General features: G+C 46.9%; 1 protein-coding gene across 3 annotated transcripts in view; it reads right to left on the bottom strand.

Annotated features, from left to right (window-relative positions):
• Window positions 1–23,435, bottom strand: part of NKD1 (NKD inhibitor of Wnt signaling pathway 1) — a 112,032-nt gene that overhangs the window by 46,917 nt on the left and 41,680 nt on the right. For all 3 annotated transcript variants that reach the window (XM_077310878.1, XM_077310881.1, XM_077310880.1), the window contains one exon: window positions 4,134–4,191. In XM_077310878.1, coding sequence (XP_077166993.1) covers window positions 4,134–4,191 — 58 coding nt within the window. The remainder of the gene's footprint in view (window positions 1–4,133; window positions 4,192–23,435) is intronic.

The raw sequence follows: 23,435 nt of genomic DNA, 5'->3' as shown, positions 1-23,435 counted from the left end.
CATTGAGAAACCCCTGGAACATTCTTCAGGCTTTGAGAAACTCCAGAAGTGGTGCAATCATACAGAATATGGTTGGGAAGCAGAGCTGTGGACACGCCCACCTGGGGCCCCTCCCACCCATTCAGGAAACCCTGTGGTTCAAGAACCCCTGGTTGAGAAAGCCTTCCTTCCTGGTCTCCAATAGAGCCCATTTCCTGATCTAAACACAACAGCAGAAAAGTAAGGATGCCTTCCAAATTCTGCTCATTGAAATTTCTCCCAAGATGTCGGAGTTCAGGATGGCTTGACTTTGCTTACGAATTGGACTTTACACTCCAGGAATCCTCAACTGTGTCTTCTTTTATTTCTGAATTTTGTACAAAGCAGGGCCTGAGTGGCTTTCTGTTCTTTCATATCATCCCCCTCTCCAGCCCGTGGGCAAGAACAGATAAAAAAGAATCTTAATGCAGCATTATGTCTGAGACAACTTTTGAGCAAAATTTTACCAATGTGCAAGACTGCATCGGAAGAAAACACACAAAAACAATCTTGAAGCAATCGTGCATACATGCAGTTTCACAGAAGAATTCAATGGTGGGATGGGGAAATTGACTCTTATCGAGTCGAAAAAGACAGGAAGGTCTCCAGGGAGGTGAAAAGGGACCACCAAGTTCAGAAGAGACAGTAGAATACCCGGGGGAAGAAAACTTTCATGAAAATGGCCACAGAAGAAGGACTTGACAATCGGCAAACATGTGAAATGTCAAATAGCATGCATTTTTTAAAAAACATGAAAAAAACCATAAGAAGTAACCCTCTACATGTTACTGTCCAACTCTCTAACCCAGACTTTCTCGACTATTTTATCAATCGAGAAACCCCAGAAGTGGCGCGTTCGTGCAGAATATGGTTGGGAATCAGACCTGTGGACACACCCACCCAAGGCTCCTCCCCTTCCCACCCCCTCAAAGCCAGTTTGGTGTAGTGGTTAGGAGTGCGGACTTCTAATCTGGCATGCCAGGTTCGATTCTGCGCTCCCCCACATGCAACCAGCTGGGTGACCTTGGGCTCGCCACGGCACTGATAAAACTGTTCTGACCGGGCAGTGATATCAGGGCTCTCTCAGCCTCACCCACCCCACAGGGTGCCTGTTGTGGGGAGAGGAATGGGAAGGCGACTGTAAGCTGCTTTGAGCCTCCTTCGGGTAGGGAAAAGCGGCATATAAGAACCAACTCTTCTTCTTCTTCTTCATCATTGGCTACTCTGGGAGGGGGGGACAGGTTGACATGACCATACATGATCGTATCACCTAATAAATGTTTAACACATTTAAAAAATATATACAGTACTAGAGGCAAAGTCTGTTGCACACGATCCCCGAAAGATATCATGTTCCCAAAGAGGCAACAAATTGCTGCTGGCTAAGTGGAGAAGATCATATGCTGCAAATTACGTCAGCCCTACAGGGGCCTTTTATCAGCCTAGTATAATGCCATTGCTCAAGGCAACACAATGATTGAGGCAGGTCTGCTATTGCACACCATAAAGCCCAAGTGTCTCCCACCATGGCGTTCCATAGTCCTTTCAAACACACGGAGACGCCTTTTTCAGACCTTCGTTCTGTGGAGATCAGCCTTGTCTACGCTGACCAGTAGTTGCTCCCCAAGGCCTTAGGTAGATGTTTTTCCACATCTCTTATCACCTGCTTCTTTTACACGGAGATGCGGATTGAGTCAAGGACTTAAGCATGCAAAGGAGAAACTCCACAAAGCCTTGGTCCTGCCCTCTTCACTGACGTCTCACGGTAGTTCTGCTTATCTCTAGGATTATCTATCAGGGTTATTATCTGAGCCTTCCTCCAAAGAACTCAATTCAGCTTGGAAGTTGAATGTGGCCTCTGAGGCCAGGTCTTGCCAATTCAAGCCCAACACCCTAAACGGCATGCTACAAACTGCACTCCTTCCCCCTCCTGATTTCCTTCAGCAAGGCTACCGCTTATTTATGTTTCTGCTTGTATTTTGCCCATTCCTGGCAGCTCAGGGCGGATTACATAGAATCATAAAATCATAGAGTTGGAAGGGGCCATAACAGGCCATCTAGTCCAACCCCCTGCTCAACGCAGGTTCTGCCCAAGTTCAGTTAGTTTTATTACGGTCATAGACCAGCGTAAGATGATGCAGAAACATCCATTAAAACCAGGAAATAAAACATCAGCCCAAAATATCCTAAAGTATCCAAGAAAAGTGTGTATCCAACCTTTGCTTGAAGACTGCCAGTGAGGGGGAGCTCACAACCAGTTCCAAATGCAAGGTTTAAAATACAAATAAATTAAGCATGTAATATAAATCCAGATCAAAATTCTCCTTCAATTAAAAAATTAAAATCCCCTAAGAACCGGCTCCTCCTTGAAAATCAAGAACGAAGATGAACTGGGATGTGTGTGTGTATGAACTCCTTGGAGGATTTTTTTAATGGGGTGGATTTTAGGCAGGGACAACAGCATATTCCTGATGGCATTTCTAGGCCCCTGGATCAAGTTCCATCTTACAGGCCTTGCAGAACCCTTTAAGATCCTGCAGGGTCCTGATCTCACTGGGTAGACCATTCTACCAGGCTGTGGCCAGGAGTGAAAAGTCCCTGACCACGGTTGACGCCTATTTTACCTCTATGGGGCCAAATGAATAGAAAGGATGGTTGCTGGTAACACATCCATAAATGTTGATACAAAATAGTACAAGCGTTCAATACATCTACAATTGGGATCATCACCAGCTTCTCACGCATCACCAACAACCTCCAGCCATCTTCTGCATTTGAATCCACCGACAGAGTGTGCGGAATTTTACAGTATTCATGGGACTACAGGGGAAGGGATGGTCAGAAACGACTTTCCCTGCTTTTCAGTGATGCGTGTCAGAAAGCTGTCAAAGAGCTTGACACAGAAGGACAAGCTACATCTGGTCTCTGAGTCCTTGCGGAGTCCCAGAAGCATCGCCCGCTTCTATCTTATAACCCAGAAAAGTAAATCACAAAAGGCACATGCTGCCTCTTGGTTGACGGAGTACACAGAGAGAACGCTTATTAGTAGATACAACTAAGACCGCTGGTGTTTGTTGATCCAGGTAAAGCGGGATGTGAAGGTTTATGTATTCAAGATACTTTTAGCTTCTTGTTTCCCAGCATAAGATCAAGGTGGCTTAGCGATATCTAGAAACAATGCAAACCCCTCATTGGTTTAACCATCGATGTGACACCACAATGCCCTAAAAGTCAAAGGAAGATACATAACAATCCTTTCATGTGTGTCCTTGCATGTATGTAGAAACACGCACTGACATTCCATCCCGTTTTGCCCACATTCCGTCGTGCTTGAGTGTGAACAAGAAACGGAATCCAGTTTGGGGCGGAAACAGGAGTTAGTTTGGTTTGTTGAACAGTCCACATGGGAACTACTTGGATAACAGCGACAGCATCCACCGGGGACCCACTATTAAAGCCGCACTGGAAATGCTGATGCTCATACTGTTCAGATATTGACCAGTTTAACTTTTTCAATGACAATTTTAAGAAGAAGAAGAAGAAGAAGAAGAAGAAGAAGAAGAAGAAGAAGAAGAAGAAGAAGAAGAGTTGGTTCTTATATGCCGCTTTTCCCTACCCGAAGGAGGCTCAAAGTGGCTTACAGTCGCCTTCCCATTCCTCTCACTACAACAGACACCCTGTGAGGTGGGTGAGGCTGAGAGAGCCCTGATATCACTGCTCGGTCAGAACAGCTTTATCAGTGCTGTGACTAGCCCAAGGTCACCCAGCTGGTTGCATGTGGGGGAGTGCAGAATCGAACTCGGCATGCCAGATTAGAAGTCTGCACTCCTAACCGCTACACCAAACTGGCTCTGATTTGAGCGTGAACAATTTCCTCTGGATTGGAGTCCAGCTGTATATGCATACATTATATCTATGGATCGGATAACAAGCGACAAGTTGGGGGCTCAGATTGCTGTGCAGATGTTGTTCATGGGACGACAAGAGAAAATTCAAGGGAAATTTTGACTTTTAACATCCCACATATATTCATGCTTGTAGCCCCCCCTTCCTTTATTATGCATTAGAACAAGTTCCTTTATAAATAGAAGTTATAATAAACGGTTTTCAAGTACCTTCCAGGTGGAAATGTTCATTTTCAAGGGCCTCCCTGAACCCTTCGCCTGCTGGATCCTGCAAAATGTAAGAACAAAGAGGGACATGTTATTGGCATGCTTCCTACAAAGGAGCATATTTTAATGGCACAATAAGGTTTAAGTTGAACTGCAGAAGACATGCAAACACTGCATCGGTACTGGTAAGTACCCATCTCTTATAGCACACTCAGGAAATGCCAGCTTCTAGAACAGGGGTAGTCCAACTGCGGCCCTCCAGATGTCCATGGACTACAATTCCCATGAGCCCCTGCCAGCGAATGGTCCAGAAACTGGTCTGCAAGTCGCAACCCAGTCCGGGATCCGATTATGCATATTACCCAAGACGAGATGTTTGTGTGTCTTTTCAGGCCTCAGGAAAGACTGAAACAGGAGTCATTCCCAGCCTTTTAAAATGCAAGGCAAGGAGCCGAGCTGAGTTGTTAATGGAAACGTGAAAAGCACCTTTGCAAATCAATTTAGTTCCACATACTTATTTGATACAGTAATTTTATATCATGTGCTCGGGATAGCCGGGAGAACAAAATAACGCTATTGACAGACCGCGCTGGGGAGAGAAGAGATTTAAAGATTAAAATTCTTCCACGAGGCACGTTGATAGTTAGCACCGCCGGACTCTGTCAATTAATCATGCAAAGAGAAAATTTTAAAATCTCAGACGCAGTCTAGAAGGGAGAGATATTGCTTGCCTAAAAGCAATCTGATTTTCCCACCACAAGCGACAAAAAGACTCAGAATGTTATCTCCTCCCATCTGTCTCTCCAATGGGGGCACAAAACAGCTCGCGTCTGTTTTCAGTTTTATCCTCATGACAACCCTGTGAGGTAGGTTACGTGGAGAGTGTGTGACTGATCAAATGGCACCTAGCAGCCTTCCAGAGTAGACAGAGTACGGATTCGAACCTGGGTTTCCCAGATTCTGGTCTGACATTTAACCTCCATGCCACTCCGGCTCAATTTGGACCCTGTTTCTCCCCAATGCCCTTCTTTTCGATCCAGCATTGGCATTCTGATGGTCAACAGAAGTGTGCAGGGGACCAAAAGCACGCTTAATCTCCTTCTCACACATAGGGAACAGAAGTAGGAGGGTCCCACAGGGTTTTCCAGCCAAGAGATAATCAGAAGTGTTTACTATCACCTGCCTCTACATTGTGTCTCGAGGGTCTCCCATCCAAGTAGAAGGAAGACTTGGTCTTTATGCCCCACTTTTCCCTACTCAACGGAGTCTCAAAGTGGTTTACAATCACCTTTCTTTCCTCTCGACACCACAGGCACCCAGCAAGGTGGGTGGGCCTGAGAGAGTTCTAAGAACCGTGACCTCCCCCAAGGTCATCCAGCAGGCCGCATGTGGAGGAGCGGGGAATCAAACCCGATTTCCGAGATTAGAAGCTGCCACTCTGAACCACTACAACATGCTGGTTCTAACCAGGTGCTGACCAGGAACCATGCAGGCAGTTGAGATTTGGAGATCTGACAAGACTGAAGAATCCTGGGGCATCTAGGTCAGGGCAAAACACATTTAAAGGTAAAGGTAAAGGTATCCCCTGTGCAAGCACCGAGTCATGTCTGACCCTTGGGGTGACGCCCTCTAGCGTTTTCATGGCAGACTCAATACGGGGTGGTTTGCCAGTGCCTTCCCCAGTCATTACCGTTTACCCCCCAGCAAGCTGGGTACTCATTTTACCGACCTCGGAAGGATGGAAGGCTGAGTCAACCTTGAGCCGGCTGCTGGGATTGAACTCCCAGCCTTATGGGCAAAGCTTTCAGACGGCTGCCTTACCACTCTGCGCCACAAGAGGCTCGTAAAACACATTTACGCCCTACTAAATCAGTGGGTTGAGGAAGGCATAACTCTGTTTAGGACTGCATTGCTAGGGATTGATTTCAGGAGCCAGTTGGCCAGTTGTCTCTTCTTTATTATTATTATTATGGTACTAGACCAGCAATCAAATTACAAAGTACATAAAAACATCTGGCATTTACAAAGTACATAAAAGAATCATTGATAATTAAAATAGTATAAAATTTGAAAACATTCCAGCTATAAGAATCAACATTCTAATTTTAAAATTCATAGGCATTATCTCAAGAAACTGAGACTATCTCTACCTAAGTTGCTCCAAATCCACCCAGCTCTTCCTTGTTTTGATAGCTCTCCAAGCAAATCTGGCCACAACAGAAGTTATTTCTGTGCTTTTGTCTGCCAACATGTCTTTGATCGCCTCTGAGTTGGACTTATTCTGTAGGGATGGTATAAGTTCTCTCCTGCATTGATTGTATAGCCTACATTGGAGTAATACATGTTCTGATGTCTCAAAGTTGGCCCATGAACGGCCATATAGGTTTTGGGTTGTCCTTTAGGATAAGTGTCTTCTCCTTAGACCAGGGGTAGTCAACCTGTGGTCCTCCAGATGTCCATGGACTACAATTCCCATGAGCCCCTGCCAGCAAACGCCCCTGCCATGGACATCTGGAGGACCACTTTTATCCTTCCCATAGCTTCTGGTTGAGTTTTTTTGAAAATCGATTTTTGCAACAGCTACAGCGCATATATTAATGGCACATTAACCACAGAGCCCGTTCCGGAAAAGGCACATGGCAACCCCTGTGCATATCAGCGATGCTGCTAAGACAGCTGGAGCTCATCAGCTGCCAATCAAATGGGCTCCTTCATGCCTGCCTGATTATGGAACACATTATCTCTGATAGACAGACTCTTGTTTAATAGGACTGCATGGGCAGCTATTGACTTTAAATGCAGCCCTGCTATTCTCAGCTCCAAAAGGAAGAAATGTTTATGAATTGCAAGAGGGAGCTGAAAGGCTCTACCCTATTAACACTTCGCAGGAAGGAAACTGTCACCAACTTTTTGAGGATGTATTATGGACCCAACCCAGGGAGAAACAAACCGAACTCCATGAGGATGGAGCTTGTCTAACTTTCTCTGGATGGGCGAGGTCTGAGTCCAATAGCACCTCGGAGACCATAAAAATGTTCAAAGCATGAGCTTTCAAGAGTCAAAGCTTCCTTCGTCAGATACTCTGGACCAGGTTTCTTGACAGGGATTCCTGAATGGGTGGGAGTTAATTTTTTAAGCTATTTTTAAAATTTGTTGAAAATGTATGAGGTGATATGACCGTATATGGTCATGTTGACCTGTTCTCCCCCCCCCCCCCCCACTTCCAAAATGGCCAGTGATAGGCCTGGAAAAGATGGGGAGGAGAGGGTCCCCAGGTGAGCGTTAACACAACTATGCTTCCCACCCATATTCTGCCGAATCACAGAAGAGTGAAGAATGTTTCAGGGGTTTCTTAATGGTAAAGAGGTTGGAAAAAGCTGATCCGGACTCTCAGAAATTCATACCTCAAAATTCACGTTGGACTTCTAAGGTGTTAGTAAACTCAAATCTAGATTTTCACTGAAGACCGAAATTTTCTACTGATCATGATCCATGTGTAAAGCTAGGGAGATACCTGATACATATTCTTCAACAACATTCTAAAACAGTGGATCTCAACCTTCCTAATGCTGCGGTAGCTGAGGCCACCGCCGCTGCAGTGGTAACCTTGGCGACCCAAAGGGGGTCATTAGGCGGTGGTGCAGCAGTGGCATGGGCTCCATGGTGGCAGCCTCATTGCGGCCGCAGCCGTGGCCGCCGCGACAACCCCTGGAAAAAGGGTCAATCGACCTTGGAAGGGGTCGCGACCCCCAGTTTGAGAACCACCGTTCTAAAATAAAGAGCAAAGCAATGCTCATGGAACAGTCCTGATCTTTATCTCCCTACGAAAATACAGAAGCTCAAGCCACTGGTTTAACTGGAGCTCTCCCTATGCCAGGTACATCTAAAATGACTTTGAAAGAAGTCTCAAGTTAGTTTTAGCTGTCAGAGCTCACCCCCAGCAAAGAGCCCTGGGAACCATAATTGCACAAAGGTGCTTTTGGCTGAAAACCCTCGCTTCCGCAGAGAACCTTTTCCAGCATTCCTTCACAGGGAGCCGTGACAGTTGAGACAGATTCCATTGTATAAAAATGTTCCCAATTAAATTCTTCAAGGACAGGTGCTTCCTTCCACAGCGAGAACAGCGTTGCAGAAAATTCGCTCGCTGGTGCCGAAGTTTCTCTTTGCCACCACAGATGACAGGCGAATGGAGCAAATAACGCCGTGCAGCACCTGAACCTTTGTCCCCGATCAACCTGGTGGTCAAATCTGGAGAGCGAGGCTGGGGGGATAAGGACCCCCCACGGACGGCTTGCTCACAAAGGACACCACCCTAATGAAACCAACAGGTTTAACCCCCATTGACACAACTGAATATTTGACAATGCGTTATCACCGGCTGCATGGAGTCAACTGGCAATATTTGCGTGGGCACAACTGATCTGTGTAGTGACCCTAATCGTGTGTGTGTGCTTTTAATCTAGGGAAGTGAGAGATTCTTTCTGTCAGGAGCCCAGGAAGCTGGCAGCGATATGATTCTCAGAAGAATGGGACGAGCAAAACGTTACAACAGGTATCAGACCCTTGGAAAACCCAGAGAGCCAAGATGGGCTGCAGGTTGCCCAAACCAGGATCTACGTCTGACCTGGAAAAGTTTGCTGCTGTGCCAGACCAAGAGGAACATGATAGCTACCTGGGAAAGGGAAGCTTGGCTGGATTCCACGTTTCTCGCCATATTCCTCTGTGGGACAGCGATGAGGAGGCCCCTATTCTAAATCTCTGTTGTTCCCAGACAGGTGCTAGGCATTGTCTCCGTCACACTGGGATTACACCCAGATAGTTTACACATTTGAATATACGGGCAATCTGCAGAACTGGAGATATTGTTGTCCCTTGCAAGAAAACACAGGTGTGCAACCTCCCAGACGCGTGCTAACATCCTTCCATAAATCTGTCACCAGAAGGTGCAGGAAGAACAGATGGCTTGCATTCCACTCCCTGGGACCCCCTCCTCCCCACTCCTGGAAGGTCCCTTCCCCCCACTCATAAAGCCAGGTATGTCAACATATGCTTTCTCTAGCAGGTCATGATTTGAGCGGGCCAGGAAGTTGCAGGGGGGAAGGGACGGAGGGGGGGGGCGGGAGAAACTCCTTGCAAAATCCGACATCTTCAGCGTTTGTTCTACCAACCAGTCAAAGAGCCAAACCCAGCGTGAGCCGCAGACATCAATAACTTGAAAAGACGCGGGGTATTTTCACCCCCTCCCCTCCCGCAGTTCAAAAATATGCAAGCCAGCTGCCCTGAGCCAGTGGGAGAGAAAGCTGAGACGAAAAGGATGAAGAAGACAAAAGCTACTGGCACACAATCTTGGGGTGGGGGAAGAGAGGAGGAAAAAGCAAAATGCACAAGCTATGCTTGAATTCCAGATTCAGCTGCTTGGGTATAACAGAGAGCTTTGACGGTCTCACCATTCCTGGAGATTGTACCAGCTGGCCCAGTAAAATAAAAATGTGATCTTTTGCAGTTAATTTGAGAAGATCAACTCCCCGCAAAAAGAACTCAACTTGGGCGGAATTGCACACTCTCCAGTTGCATTTCCATAGTATGCAAAGCACTTATTATCTATTATTTATGGTTGCCAACCTCTGGGTGGGACCTAGAGTTCTCACAAAATTACAACAATGATCTCCAGACTACAGGAATTAGTTCCCCTGGACAAAATTCTGCTTTAGAAGTGGACCATATCAGTATACCCTATTGAAATCTCTTCCCTACACAAACTCTGTTCATCCAGGGCTCCACCCCCAGGCCTCTAGGAAAACACAACCTGGAGTTGACAATCTTAACTATACACCTGGTTGCCTGGTTGTAAACAGCACTATGAGGTAGGGATGGGCACGAACCCGAAAATTCTGGTTCAGTTTGGGGTTTTCATAAACCAAACACCTGAACCAAATCTAGCCCAAAGTCCCTAAACAAATCAGTTCAGGACAGGCTGTTTTGCTCCTCCACTCCAAGGGAGGAGAAGCAAAAGGGATCCCCCAAATGGCTGCCAGCCATTTCAGGCTGACAGCAGACAGGAGCGCCCACCCTGCTGCCAGGCTAAAGTGGATGCAAGCCATTTCAACGGTGGATTTCTCTCCTTCCTGCTTAGAAGCGGTGGGGATCATAACAGACCACTAAAATGGCTGCCAGCCATTTCAGACTGCCAGCAGAAGGATGCACCTGTCAGATAATAGCTTTAAAGGGCTGCTGGCCCTTTAAACCTTCCACTTTGCTAGAGGGTTTAAAGGGCTGCCAGTCATTTCAAGCTAATAGGCATGCCAATCTGCTGTCAGCCTGAAATGGCTGGCAGTCATTTTAGTGGTTCATTTCCCTTTCCCCCAGTTCTAAGCGGGAGTGAGTTGAAATCGATTGCTGAAATGGCTTGGAGCCATTTTAGCCTGACAGCAGGACAGGCGCTCTTGTCTGCTGTCAGCCTGAAATGGCTGGCAGCCATTTCAGCGCTCTTTTTCACTCACCCTTCTACTTCTAAGAAGGAGAGAACAAAATCAATGGCTGACATGGCATGCAGCCAGTTTAGCCTGACAGTAGGCTGGGAGTGCCTAACTGCTGTCAGAAATGTTTGAGGGACACGCCTCCCCTAAACCTTGGTTCATGGGGCACAAATGGGAGATTTTCATGGGAAATTTTGGCTCGTGCTTCGGTTTGTGCCCATCCCTACTCAATGACCAATATGGAGGCCCTTTGGTGGCTTCAAGACAAAGCTGAGAATCTGACAAAGGGAACGTTGACTCTCCTACTGCTCTCCAACCTGCGACTTGACTCCACTCTAGCATCAACAGCAGTCTACTGAAATCCCCCCAATATTTTGAAAGTGCGGCAGGCGACAGCCTTAACAGTTTATGGCACCTCCAGGTAACCATCTGAACCATTAGGGGAAATGCCAACTTTGCAGTTAACCACACATGTCTTATTTTTTTTGAATCAGTTCCTTGCTCTGAGAAGCCCCCCCCCCCCCCCCGTTTTCAAGCAAACCAAAACAAGCACATGTCCTGCTACTCAGGCAAATGTCTGAGTGCTTTATTCAACGATGGGGGAAGGGGGCATGTGTCAAAGGTCTCACACGCGCATGCATAAGCAACACTTCTCCCCTTTCATCTTCGACATACTGGAAAGGACCCGAGTTTAACTGACCTCCTTCCAAAAACAACACACACACACACACAAAAGAGAGAGAGAGCTCCGTTAACGTTTGTCTAGGTGCAGTGGTTGTTTCTGGCTATGTACTAAGGATTCTCAAATAGTTCTTCCAAGCAAAAAAATGAATGAGGGAGCAAGAGCAGGGTTCCCCCAACCAACTGCAGGGACGGGTCTGCTCTGTGCATTGCCTTAAAAGGAACCACATCAAAGCAGGAGAATTTAGCCGATCCCAATTCTCTGCCTCCAGACTTCGAAACCCTGGCTTGGCACTCTAGGATTTAATATCTTTGTTCCCTTTCTCCACTGGGTGTTTCTTTCTCCTCAGCTCTTTTGTCTGCATCTCTGTTCTGTTAAAAGCTAACAGATGTTGATGCCATGGAGTTTCAAAGAATTTTTTTTCCCCCCCATGCCCACATAACTTATTAGAACTAACGTATTCCAAAGTATTCTCAAGCTTCAGGAAACATTGGAGGTGAAAGGAAGGGGGGAGGAGAAGGAGACATCCTGGACATGGAAAACTTTTGCAAGGAAGAAAAAAAGGCAGTTCACCTGAAAGTCACTGAACTGCCTCGACAAATCAATCTTTCTGCACAGATCAGCATTGAACAAGGTTTTCTAGTGAAAGAGAAAGCCCCAGAAAAAGACGTTCAAACCCATCTTTAACCCTTCCTATTGGCACCTTAACCTTGTGTTCCAGGTTAATTAAACTGGAAGCACTATCACACTCCAATTCCCTGCCTGAAATCTGCTAATAGGGCGCAGAAAGTTAAACAGGAAGGGGGAAAGAATACAACCATGGCGTGCTCCTTTCTCTATTTTGAACCAGTCAGTGTCACCAAATGGTATGCATGCAATGGCTTCTTGGTTTGTGTAGAGTGACTGCATCAGTTTGAACAAATGCACTGGCACCCCCCAAATTTTGCAGCAAACGCTGGCAGGGGCTCATGGGAATTGTAGTCCATGGACGTCCGGAGGACCACAGGTTGACTACCCCTGCTCTAGAAGTTGCAAGGAAGGGAAGGTCAGATTGACCCACCCCGCGAAAAGAAGGGGAGACAAGACTGAAACTTATTACGAGTTGTGCATGCCCTTGCCCGTAGCAAACGTAACTTGCAAAAAATCCGGCGATGCTGCTTTCGAAATCCACAATGGAATCCTCCTTTCTCCTTTGGCCAAAATGGCCCCGGGAATTGTTGGCAGGACCTTAGGGCACCAGCAAAGGATAACATCAGTTTCCTAGCAGGGGGGGATCAGACCGCATGGCCGGGCGCAACTTTCGGTCCCTTTCTTCCCGTCCAAACGCCAGCCAATCTCCCCTTGAAGCCGGCGGGAGCTTTGCCTGCATAAAGGCTGCAAGGACCAAGGCATCTCGGATCACAAGAGTCGGAAAACAGTAGGGTTCTGCGTCTCGTACCCCCTCCAAAGGCAGCTTGGCGCCTGTCCTATATTTGGAAGGATATGAAAGGCAAAGTGTTCGGTTGGGGGTGGGGGACTGGAGAAGAGAGGAGGAAATCTTGTTACAACAAGAGCCTTCCTCGGCCGGTGCCCCTCCACGAGCACTGCAAACATCTAACCCATTAGTGTCAGCAGAACGCAGGGCAGCCGGAGAGAGCTGCGGCTGAAAAATACTGGAATGCCATTCCTTCCGAATTTTCCCCTCTACTAATCCACAGCTGTCCATGGAGAACCAACTCACCACTCCCCCACTGAAGGATTTTCAGCTAGAAAGATCAGCTAACCCTGGATGTACTGGAAGATCGCAGACTTGGGGAAAGATTCAGGCAGCCTTGGTTTCTGACACGGGCACTACTGTCCCCCTAAAAGCTGACTACTATTCTTTATCAGACTGTAATTTCTTCTACGATGGGGGTTACGTGTTGGGGGAAATCATCATCAGCTGCTGGCCGTGCCCCCTCCTCAGCAACCCAGGCAAAAGCTAAAGAACCCCACTGAAAGCAGAGGATGACGCTCAAGGTTCAATTTCGCATCTGCTTTACCTCTGCAGATCCTAAAACTAAGGATGCTGGGAAAACCCTGTAAGCATCTGTGAATAACCAAGACAGGGAGGGAATGAAAGGACAGTTGCCACACATCCTTAGCTAGGAAATGTGCCAAAGCTCAGCCGCGCACACAAGCACCCTGCACCTTACTCACTCCTCCTCTGGCACATACAGTGGCCGCCCAGCTGCTCAGCGTGTGCCGCTCATTGGTAAGCCTGCGCGTTCTTTGTTTTGGCTCCTCCTGCTGGAATCAACCGAGGAATCCCTGCTCTTTCCTGCACAAGGATTTGGTTTCCATTGGGCTCACCCCCGCAGGCGCTCCTTGGTCCAAGCAGAGCCATCTGGCCTTGCTCCTTCCCGTCCCCTTTGATCAGGTTGCCCCTTGCCTAAGGACAAGAACTATCAGTTCCTCTTCGTCTTCTTTTATGTAACATCTGCAAGTCCATTTCAGGGGAACATTTCAGCCAAGGAAGACAAAGTTACAAACGTGGAATAGGAAAAATTCCAAAATTGGATGTTAGTGCATCATTGATGGTCCCAGATCTGGATAGCCCAGGCTGATCCAATAGCATCAGATCTTGGAAGCTGGTTAATACCTGAGTGGGAGACCCCCTAGAAAGTCCAAGGGCTCTACTGAGCCCAGAAATATCAGTTCCATACCTTTACTACTTATCTAATCAGCACGTGAAGGCAAATTTCACACTCTGCCATTCGTCCCACTTTACCCACTGGGTAGAGGCTATAATGCTTCTGACGATTAGGTGTTCCACTTCCTTCTCCCTGGACACCCTTTCCCCAACTGGAAACATTTCCTAACGTGGGTGCATTGAACCCCAATGCATACATATTGTATTTTCATTTTTCACTCCTGAGGCTAACACCCAACATGGGGGAGGGATCTTCAATCAAGGAAAATATGCGGAGAATTGGCCCACCTTCTCTGGTGCCGTGGCCAAATGACAGATGCTCCATAAAAGACCAAACACCACAGCAACTGGAGCTCCCCTCCCAGAACTCCAGCATCACAAATCACAAGGCACATTTGTTTAATTTCAAAACTATTTTGGTCCTGCTGTGTTAGTGTAATAGGGAACGGCAAAGGGAAGCATAAAGCCCTGGCCTTTCTTTCCAACTAGGATTTTGCTTGTTAAAGCAACAAGTCACCTTACATTTCCTTCAATATCTTAGGGAAGGAAGGGGCGAACGTATTTACTTTCAGTTGAAGGGGATGGTTTTAACGGCCAAAAAATACCGTTACTAGAAGTGGCCAAGGGGCTGCGTTGTTTGTGAGGTAATTCATCACGAAGGAATCATTCTCGAAAGTCCTCGGATAAAGAACGGAAGATTAGGCCCAGAACTGCAATGTGGCTTTTCAAGTTGAGAGAAAGGAAACCGATATCCCTCAATAAAATCAGAGTCCAGTAGCACCTTTAAGACCAACAAAGATTTATTCAAGGCGTGAGCTTTCGAGTGCAAGCACTCTTCCTCAGTCTAAGAACTGACCATCATAACAGTCAGAATATATAAGGAAAAGTTAATCCTGTTACGTTAGTAAACTGTGTCACAGCATCCAAAACACAGCCACATGATAACATCCTTCAGATGTTTCAAAATTGCTCGAGCAGACCACAGGTCCTCCTCCTCTCTTTGTCTCTGTTTGTCTCATCAAAATTTTGCCTGAAAAATGCAATGGCCAAGCTCAGGTAGCACAAAGGATTCTGCTTGAGCCAAAAGAACAACTGGGCTGTTTTTTAAATACACTGCATCTTATTAAAGGAATCGTTTTACCCTGCGGACTCTACTGTTTAGACCAACATTAAGGGGAGGACGCCAACCTACGCCCGGCATGAAAACAAACTCTGAACCCACAGCATATAAAAATGACCCCTATGGGCTGGCTCCAGACTCCAGCTGGGTTCTATGGGAGATCGGACAACCCAACGCAATAATTTTCACTGCGGTGTTGGGGAAGGCAGGAGGGAATGAGTGACAGGTCGAGTGTAATTACAGTAACTTATATATTCACTGGAAAGCTCTAAATAGAAACTTCAGCTGAATACCTTATTTCATCCCTATTCAAAGGTTAAAATGGCAACATGGCATCATCTTTGCATTTGAAACCAAACGAAAATCTTCAATTAGGAACACACTAAAGGCAAGTACGGGATTTACGACTTGAACTCATACCATGGCTCTCCAACCCTTAGAGCCGCTCACCGCTGGCTCGCCTTGTTCAAAGCTGTGTGCAAATATGCACGGTCTTTCAAAAATGTTTGCTGAACTTATCTGAACTGCCTGACTTGTTTGGGAGAAAATTTAAGGAACTCGTTCTTGGCCTTAAATCGTTAAAAAGGGGACAGCGAAGAAGCAAAATCTTCCAGTCTTGAATTCTAAGCGTCTGAATCCCAAATCCAGGAAGCAACATAAGGGGAAAGTCCCGGGTTCTATGACCTTCAGAGGAACTCGCTGGCCACTGTGTGAGGCAGGAGAATGAACTAGATAGAACATTGCTTTGATCCAGCAGAGCTCTTATGATGTTCTTATGAAGGTCTCAGCCTCCATGCTCTGTTTCTGGTCCTCCAGAAGAACTGGTTGGCTACTATATGAGACAGAATGCTGGACTAGATGGACCACTGGCCTGATCCAGCCAGGCTCTTATGAAGTTCTTATGAAGGCCTCGACCTCTATGCTGTGTTGTTGACCTCCAGAGCAGGGGTAGTCAACGTGTGGTCCTCCAGATGTTCATGGACTAGAATTCCTATGAGCCCCTGCCAGCATTTGGGGAAAGGCTGTCCAGGGAGAAGGAAGTAGAACACCATGGACACCTGGAGGACCACATGTTTGGTGTAGTGGTTAGGAGTGCGGACTTCTAATCTGGCATGCCAGGTTCGATTCTGCGCTTCCCCACATGCAACCAGCTGGGTGACCTTGGGCTCGTCACAGCACTGATAAAACTGTTCTGACCGGGCAGTGATATCAGGGCTCTCTCAGCCTCACCCACCCCACAGGGTGTCTGCTGTGGGGAGAGGAATGGGAAGGCGACTGTAAGCCACTTTGGGCCTCCTTCGGGTAGGGAAAAGCGGCATATAAGAACCAACTCTTCTTCTTCATGTTGACTACCCCTGCTCCAGAGGAACTGGTTGAGCAGTAGAAAAGAGCCAGAGTCCAGGAGCCCCTTAAAGACAAACCAAATCTGTGGCATGGGAGAAACTTCCGTGAGTCACTGCTCCTGAAAGCTCGTCCCCTGCCACAAATTCAGTAAGTCTTCGTGGTGCTGCTGAAGAAAAGTTTAGAACCGGTGCTGCGTCTCCCTAAACGGAGGGCGGGCCCTTCTTGGCATCAAAGTGGCGCCATTCCCTTGAAAGTCCTTAGGTTCTTGTACAAACACGACATTGGGAGACCCCGCCCTTTCCAGGGAAGATGAAAGGGAGGCAATCTCCTCTTTAAATTACCCAGGCCAGCTTGGGCCTTGACTCTCTCTTTTTTTTTCCCTGATGGGAAGTTGGGGAGGGGGGGAGCCCGACTTCAATCAGTGTGTATAAACTTCCCTTTTGTTTCGCCTTTTTACCCAAATGACTCCACTCTTAAGGATTTATTGTAACAGGATTGCTTTTCTACCCAGCAGGGAACGGCACTACTAAGGAAAGCCCAACGACACAGTTGGGTGTTCGGGGGGGGGGGGGCGGTTCCCCCCCCCCTCCTTGTGCTGATTGAATTTCTAGACTTTCAGCTCTTCGGAAATGTTTGCTCTTGTAGAAGCCCGTCAGAGGGAAATTGCAGTCAGTCGATTTTTCTTCCAGCTACGGCGAGGCAGGAGGGCTCCATAGGCAGCCGGCAATGTGTGGAAGGGGGGGGGGAGGATCAATCGGGTTGCTGGGGAGAAGAGCGGGGTGGGACCATTACCACGAAATGAAGAAAACAAGGTGCAGAAGAAAGCAGATAGAGCAAGGGAAAGCAGATAGAGCAAGAGAAGCATTTCCCGGGGTCAAAATACTGGAAAAACCATCAACGTGCTCAGTTCTTAGGAAGAAGAGTTGATTTTTGTACCCCGCTTTTCTCTACCAGGAATATCAAAGCAGTTTACCATTGCCTACCTTTCCTCTCCCCACAACAGACACCCTGTGAGGCAGGTAAAGCTAAGAGCTCTGAGCGAACCGCTCTGCAAAAATCAGCTCAAAGAGAACTGTGACTAGCCACCCAGCTGGCTGCCTGTGAAGGAGCAGGGAATCAAACCAATTGTGTTTCAGCTCCGGAAGACTAGCTGGAAGGACCACTTGACTAACTGATTGCAAGGCCCTTCTGTCGGCAGAGTATTAGGCTAATGAACGCCATTAAGTGCTCGAGAGATTGAGCAAACCCACTTCAGCTTCCACAACATCCTCTGGAGAAGGACAAGGGGCCCTCCTCCGCTCCCATGCTTGTTTCCGCTAAGCAGAGTTTGTGTACTATTTTCTTAAAAGGATCAGCAGGCGAGCTGACTGCTTCATATGGGGGAGAGAGAAATGATTTTATCAGAACCAAAATGGCAGCCAGGAAACAGCTGTCTTAAAACCTCTCTGGGCGTTAGCCATTTGCTGCTTGCGTGAGCCCAGGAAAGCAAGCTGGACATTTTGATGTCTCCAAACTGGGGAGGAGTCTTGAGAAATTCCCTTCTTGCCCTTCTCCTCTGTCCCCTTTGAAAAGAGTAGTGCTGCAATCCTAAACAGGATGGACGCCCTTCTAGATCCCCTGAAAACAATGGCCTTAGAAATACATCACTTTTTTAAAGGATTCTACTGTGGGGTCCTCACCCAGTTCGAGGTGGCCATGAGATACCCTTGCTTAAAACAAAAGAAAAAGCCCCCACTGGTTGTCTTTAGTTGAATGAGGGGCAAAGATACAATTGGCAATTTACTTACTTGTGGATTAAAGTAATTTACGTCAAGACACCTTTCCTGGTAGCCGCCAAGTATTTTTGGAAAGAGGGTGGAGCCAAGCCAGGCTTCTGCCCTGATTGGCCATTCAAGGTTTGATCGGCTGTGCGGATTTTTTTTTAATGTTGCTTTGGCAGCAAAAGAATCTTCACCGTGTGACCTAAGGCAAGCCGCAGCAGCCAGAGTGTCTGGCTCCGCCTCCTGTGGCGACCATTTTGTGGCCACGCCCACTGTCCTCTGTCATAATTCCAACTGTGCCCTCTGGCTCAAAACTGGTAGGGGACCCCCTGATTTACGTCCTCCCTTTTATTATCTCAGGCAGCTAACAAAGTGCCAAATGGCAAGCCGTACAATAAAACCATAAAAGACAGATGTCGCCCTGTCAGTACAAACAGAACCAGGAAAATACCAACGTTCGTTTACCATTTTAATGCCTCAACGACAACAAAGAGCCTTTTGAAAGACGGTGGCCTTTGAACGAGGCTACTGAGAGCACCCTCTCAACCGTGAAGCCATTCTAAAGAGGGGTCCAAGGATCCTAGATTGAGTGGAGGAGAAACCAAGGGCTCCAGAAGAGGGGACCGTGAATAGAAAATGAACAGAGGAGTTCAGCTGGCATTCACACAAGGAGATGCAGCCCTTCAGATGTGCAAGTCCCAAGTCATGAAGGGCCTTAAAGCAGTGGTTCTCAACCTGGGGATCGGGACCCCTTTGGGGGTTGAACGACCCTTTCTCAGGGGTCGCGGCAGGGCAAGTAGCTTGGCCAGGGAGGGGCATCCACACAACAGCCTTGCGGGGTAGATCAAGATAGAGCGTTCGTCTGTCTGGAGCAGCGGAAAAGAGCGAGATGGGCATGGTGGGACAAGAGGCAGAGCTGAACTGAAAAACCCCAGGAAAAAAACAATTTATATACAATCCTGAACAATGGATCTTCACGCCATTGGTCAGTTTCGGTTTAATTTCTGTGAATGAAAGGACACTTGCATAATTTTAGGGTTTGGGGGTCACCACAACATGAGGAACTGGATTAAAGGGTGGTGGCATTAGGAAGGTTGAGAAGCACTGCCCTAGATAGTCCTGGTCTTGTCAGATCTTGGAAGCTAAGCAGGGTCAGCCCTGGTGAGTACCTGGATGGGAGACCACCAAGGAAGTCCAGGGTTGAGATGAAGAAGCAGGAAGCGGCCAAGCACCTCTGATTGCTCCTAGCCTTGAAAACCCTACTCGTTGCCATGTTGGCTGCGACGTAATGTCACTTCCCACTGCCACAGGAGCTGGAAGTTACACACTTGAGTAGGCCCCAGAATTACATTCCGCTGGAGGAGGAAAGAGTCCAAGCCACACTAGATGAAAAAGCCCCTAGATAGATATATTTGAAAAAGGAAAGCAGCAAAAAAAAGCCACCTCGCATGCAAACCGATGGAGCAGATTACTGGTTTGAAAGGCTTGCTGCGGTCGTACAATTGCAATACAGGTTTATTTTCATTTAAAATATAGGATTTGGCACATGAGGGGCCTCCTCAGCAGCCTACTTATTTTGAAGAGAGAGAGAGAGGGGTCGGTTTTATTTTCGTTATGTTTTTGGCCAGCCGGTTCTGCATCGATGTGGCAAATTACCTGCAGATCAAGGAAAGGACGGAAGCGCTGGCCCACTTCACTTCCAAGTACACACATCATCTCAGGGTGGGACTTGGCATGACAGGCACAGGGATGCTGCCCAAGACGAGCAGCTCTGCGAAGCAGTGCCCCCCCCCCGTCTTCCCCATAAGGCCTCACTGGATATTACACAGAAAAAAGGAGAAAAACTCAACATAGGGTTGGCATTTTTAGAAGCGGTTCTGCATCTGATGACATCTGATGTTTTGCCCAGACTTTTTATTAGACTTTTTCTCTTATTAGCTTTTTAATGGTCAGTTTCTGTTTAATGCGTCGCTTTTATGTTGCTGATGCTTGCTTTTAATGGCTTCTTTTTATTACAATGGGTTTTTAATTTTAAGGCGTCCCAAGCAGGATTCTGGAGGCAGCACAGGAATATCCTTAACTAATAACAATTTGGTGCCGATCTTGCTTACGGCCTAAACTTTTGTAGATGCGAACTGTAACCATGTGGTCAGCTCAGCACTTGGCGACTTCACTGGTCCCTTAACATTGCTTAGGCCACGGATCCCCAACCAGGAGTCCAAGGGGGTCCACAACCTTTCCCCTCCAGCCTAAATGGACTTGAGGGCTTGGTGGGTAGGCTGCGAATGTAAAAATCAAAAGGGGGACAGTCGGATGTGGCGTGGTATGGGGGGTTCAGGCTGTCTTCTCAGCTCCTGCAATTCTTTCTGGCCAACATACGGCAGAGCCACTATAGTAGTAGTAAAAGCAAAGGAAGGAAAGCGAAAGAAGGATGAAGGATTTGAGTGGTTATGACACTTCCTGGGACCATGGCAGGGAGGCATGATCAGATGACATCTATGGGGTCCTCGAAGCCTGAAAATTTATATCAGGGGCTCCTCCACAATCAAAAGGTCGAAAAAGGCTGGCTTAGGCACTGGATCACCTTCACCCAACTGGGCTGGCTGTTCCCAGTTCACTCCGGGCCTGGAGTTCCGACATGGCTGCTTCAGTGCTAAATTAAGCCTCTCATCTTCCAGGCACGGATAGGCCTTGATAGAATCTATTTTGGCCTACAAGGGGGGAGAAGCCAGTCCTCCCGTATCCCCCCCCTCCGCCCTAGAAGGCTGCTCCGGAGAGCCACGAAACTGACCTGCGTGAAATTTAAGACGAGAACGGATGTAAATCAAAGGGGCGAAAAGTAATAAAAGAGCTCCTGGCAAGGCCCAATGATATGTTGATAATGTTCTCGTCCCGGAGTCAGGGTGACACCAGCCCAAAGATGATATATAGAGCTAAGCCCGCATACCGTACGATTTACTGGCCTAACGACAGTTTTCATTGATCCGGGGCCAACAATTACTGGATCCAGTCCCTCTGCCTATTTCAGTATCTGACTCTGGCTCACAATCAAAACTCTAGCCCGGCTTTTCCACAGTTTCCGTGCCAACTCTTGTGCTGCCTGCTTGTGCCAAGGAAGGATGATATGCAAATCGGGCAGGTGCCAGGGGCATGTCAGAGCTCTTTGCAAGCCTAGGCTTTTTTTTTTTTCTAAGACGGAAGAAAGGAAAGGGGAGAGAGGCGGGGAACAGAGAGAGCAGAAGAGGCTAAGGGGAGTTCCAAAGAAACAGCCAGCTTTGCACAGCAACTCAGTTGGGAGGGTTTAGAAGCAGCAGATGAATTTCCCAAGGAGCCTTGGGGAAAGGCCAGAGGCAGACGTGCGAGATTCCTCTTCTTCGTCTTCTTCATTTTAGAACAGGCATTTCCCCCCCCGCTCCCCAGACCACCCGAGGACATTTCTCTGCATTGGAGGAGGAAAGCCAGTCGTGGTGGCATAAAAAAGAACACATCTTCTAAGTTTATTATTGTTGTTGTCATTATTATGGCTGCTGCTTCACTGACTTATATGGTGCTTTAGACTAGAGCACAAGGATCCTGCCCCAAATGGTTTAAACTGTAAACTTTTGGGGGCAGAGTCTAGCCCAGGGAAGACACCAAAGAAAAGTAAGGAAGGTTTGAATAATTTTGGGAGACGGGGATGCACAGATTTATGAATAAACCAACAGGTATTGCTATTCATTGTCCAAACAAAAATAAACTGTCATCGGTTATTAAGTTTTCATACTCCTAATTTTTTAAAAAAATTCTTCCAAATAGGGGCCCAGGGTAACTTACATCCTGCTCCCCCCCCCCCATTTTAATTCTCACAACAATCCTGTGAGGAAGGTCAGGCTGACAGTGTGTGACTGGCTTAAAGACACCCAGTGAGCTTCCACGGCACAAGTGGGGATTTGAACTCAGGTCTTCCAGATACTAGTCTTAAGCAGGAACAAAATGTTGCTAGTCTTGAACAACACCACAAGACAACTGTGAATTTATGCTGTGAACAATTTAGCACTGCTTTGATTGATTGATTGATTGATTGATTGATTGATTGATTGATTGGCAAAGATACCTCCACAATTAATGGGTGGGGAAAAAGAAAAATGCTGGAATATGGGAGGGGGTAATTAGTTAATAATTTAAAGTTAGTTAGACAGCTGGCTTAATTTTAAGTATTTTAATTCTAATTTTTAAAGCTAAATTTAATAAATTATGTGTTACTATATTTTTATCACATTGTGGACTGCCTCGAACTCATGTTGGAAGAGACGCACCCTAGAAAATTAATAATAACAATTACTACAATAATAAGTATAGTTAATAATAATTTAAAGTTAGTTAGCCAGGACAGGCCAATTCCTTTATTACTATAAATTCATGGTAATAGCAAGCCCAGTGATGTGTTCATTTTGTTATGACATTTGGTTTGGATCAGAGCCCAGGTGGAATCTTGGTTTGGTTCTTCACGCTGGCTCTCGGCAGCCCTGGGGGTCCCAACCTTTTGGAGTCTGCAGGCACTTTTGGAATTCTTTTGCAGGAAGGTGGGCACAATCACAAAATGGCTGCCACAGGAGGCGGAGCCAGCCTCTAAACCTCCTGGAGCTATATATCACATTTCAAGCAGAAGCTCTGTGTTTCAGGATGCCTTTTAGTCTGCACAGCCAATCAGAAGCCAAGCTGGACAAATGCCCCACCTAGTTCCTCCCATTTCATTAATCATAAGCCTTTCTGAGTCAGTTTGGCCACCCCTGCTTGATTGTATCAAAATAAAGCAAAAGTCCAGTGGCACCTAAAAAACAACGTCGTTTTATTTCAACATAGAAATGTAAGAAATGAAGAGTGGCTAGATACTTATCCTGGAAAGTCTAGTCTGATCCTGCATTGTGCAGGGGGTTGGACTAGATGGCCTTCATGGGTCCTTCCAACTCTATGATTCTATGAATATCAGATTAAGAACTGGGGGACCCAGGTTCGAATCTTCAGTCTGCTATGGAAGCCTATTGGGTGACCTTGGGCCAGTCATACATTCTCAGCCTAACCTACCTCACAGGGTTGTTGTGAGGATAAACTGGAGGATAAGAGAATGAAGTTATGCTGCAGTAGGTCTGTACTGGGGAGAGAAGTGGGATAGGTAAAGGAAAGAATTTTGTTTAACAATAACAACATTAAGACTCTCCAGCTGTATTTCCTTTATCACGCAAATGGTAGTAAATCCCATTCAATATATTTCG

This window comes from Paroedura picta, chromosome 14, assembly GCF_049243985.1.
Source record: "Paroedura picta isolate Pp20150507F chromosome 14, Ppicta_v3.0, whole genome shotgun sequence".
Taxonomy (NCBI): domain Eukaryota; kingdom Metazoa; phylum Chordata; class Lepidosauria; order Squamata; family Gekkonidae; genus Paroedura; species Paroedura picta.
Note: the sequence above shows the minus strand (reverse complement) of the source record. Positions and strands in the feature narration are given on the sequence as shown.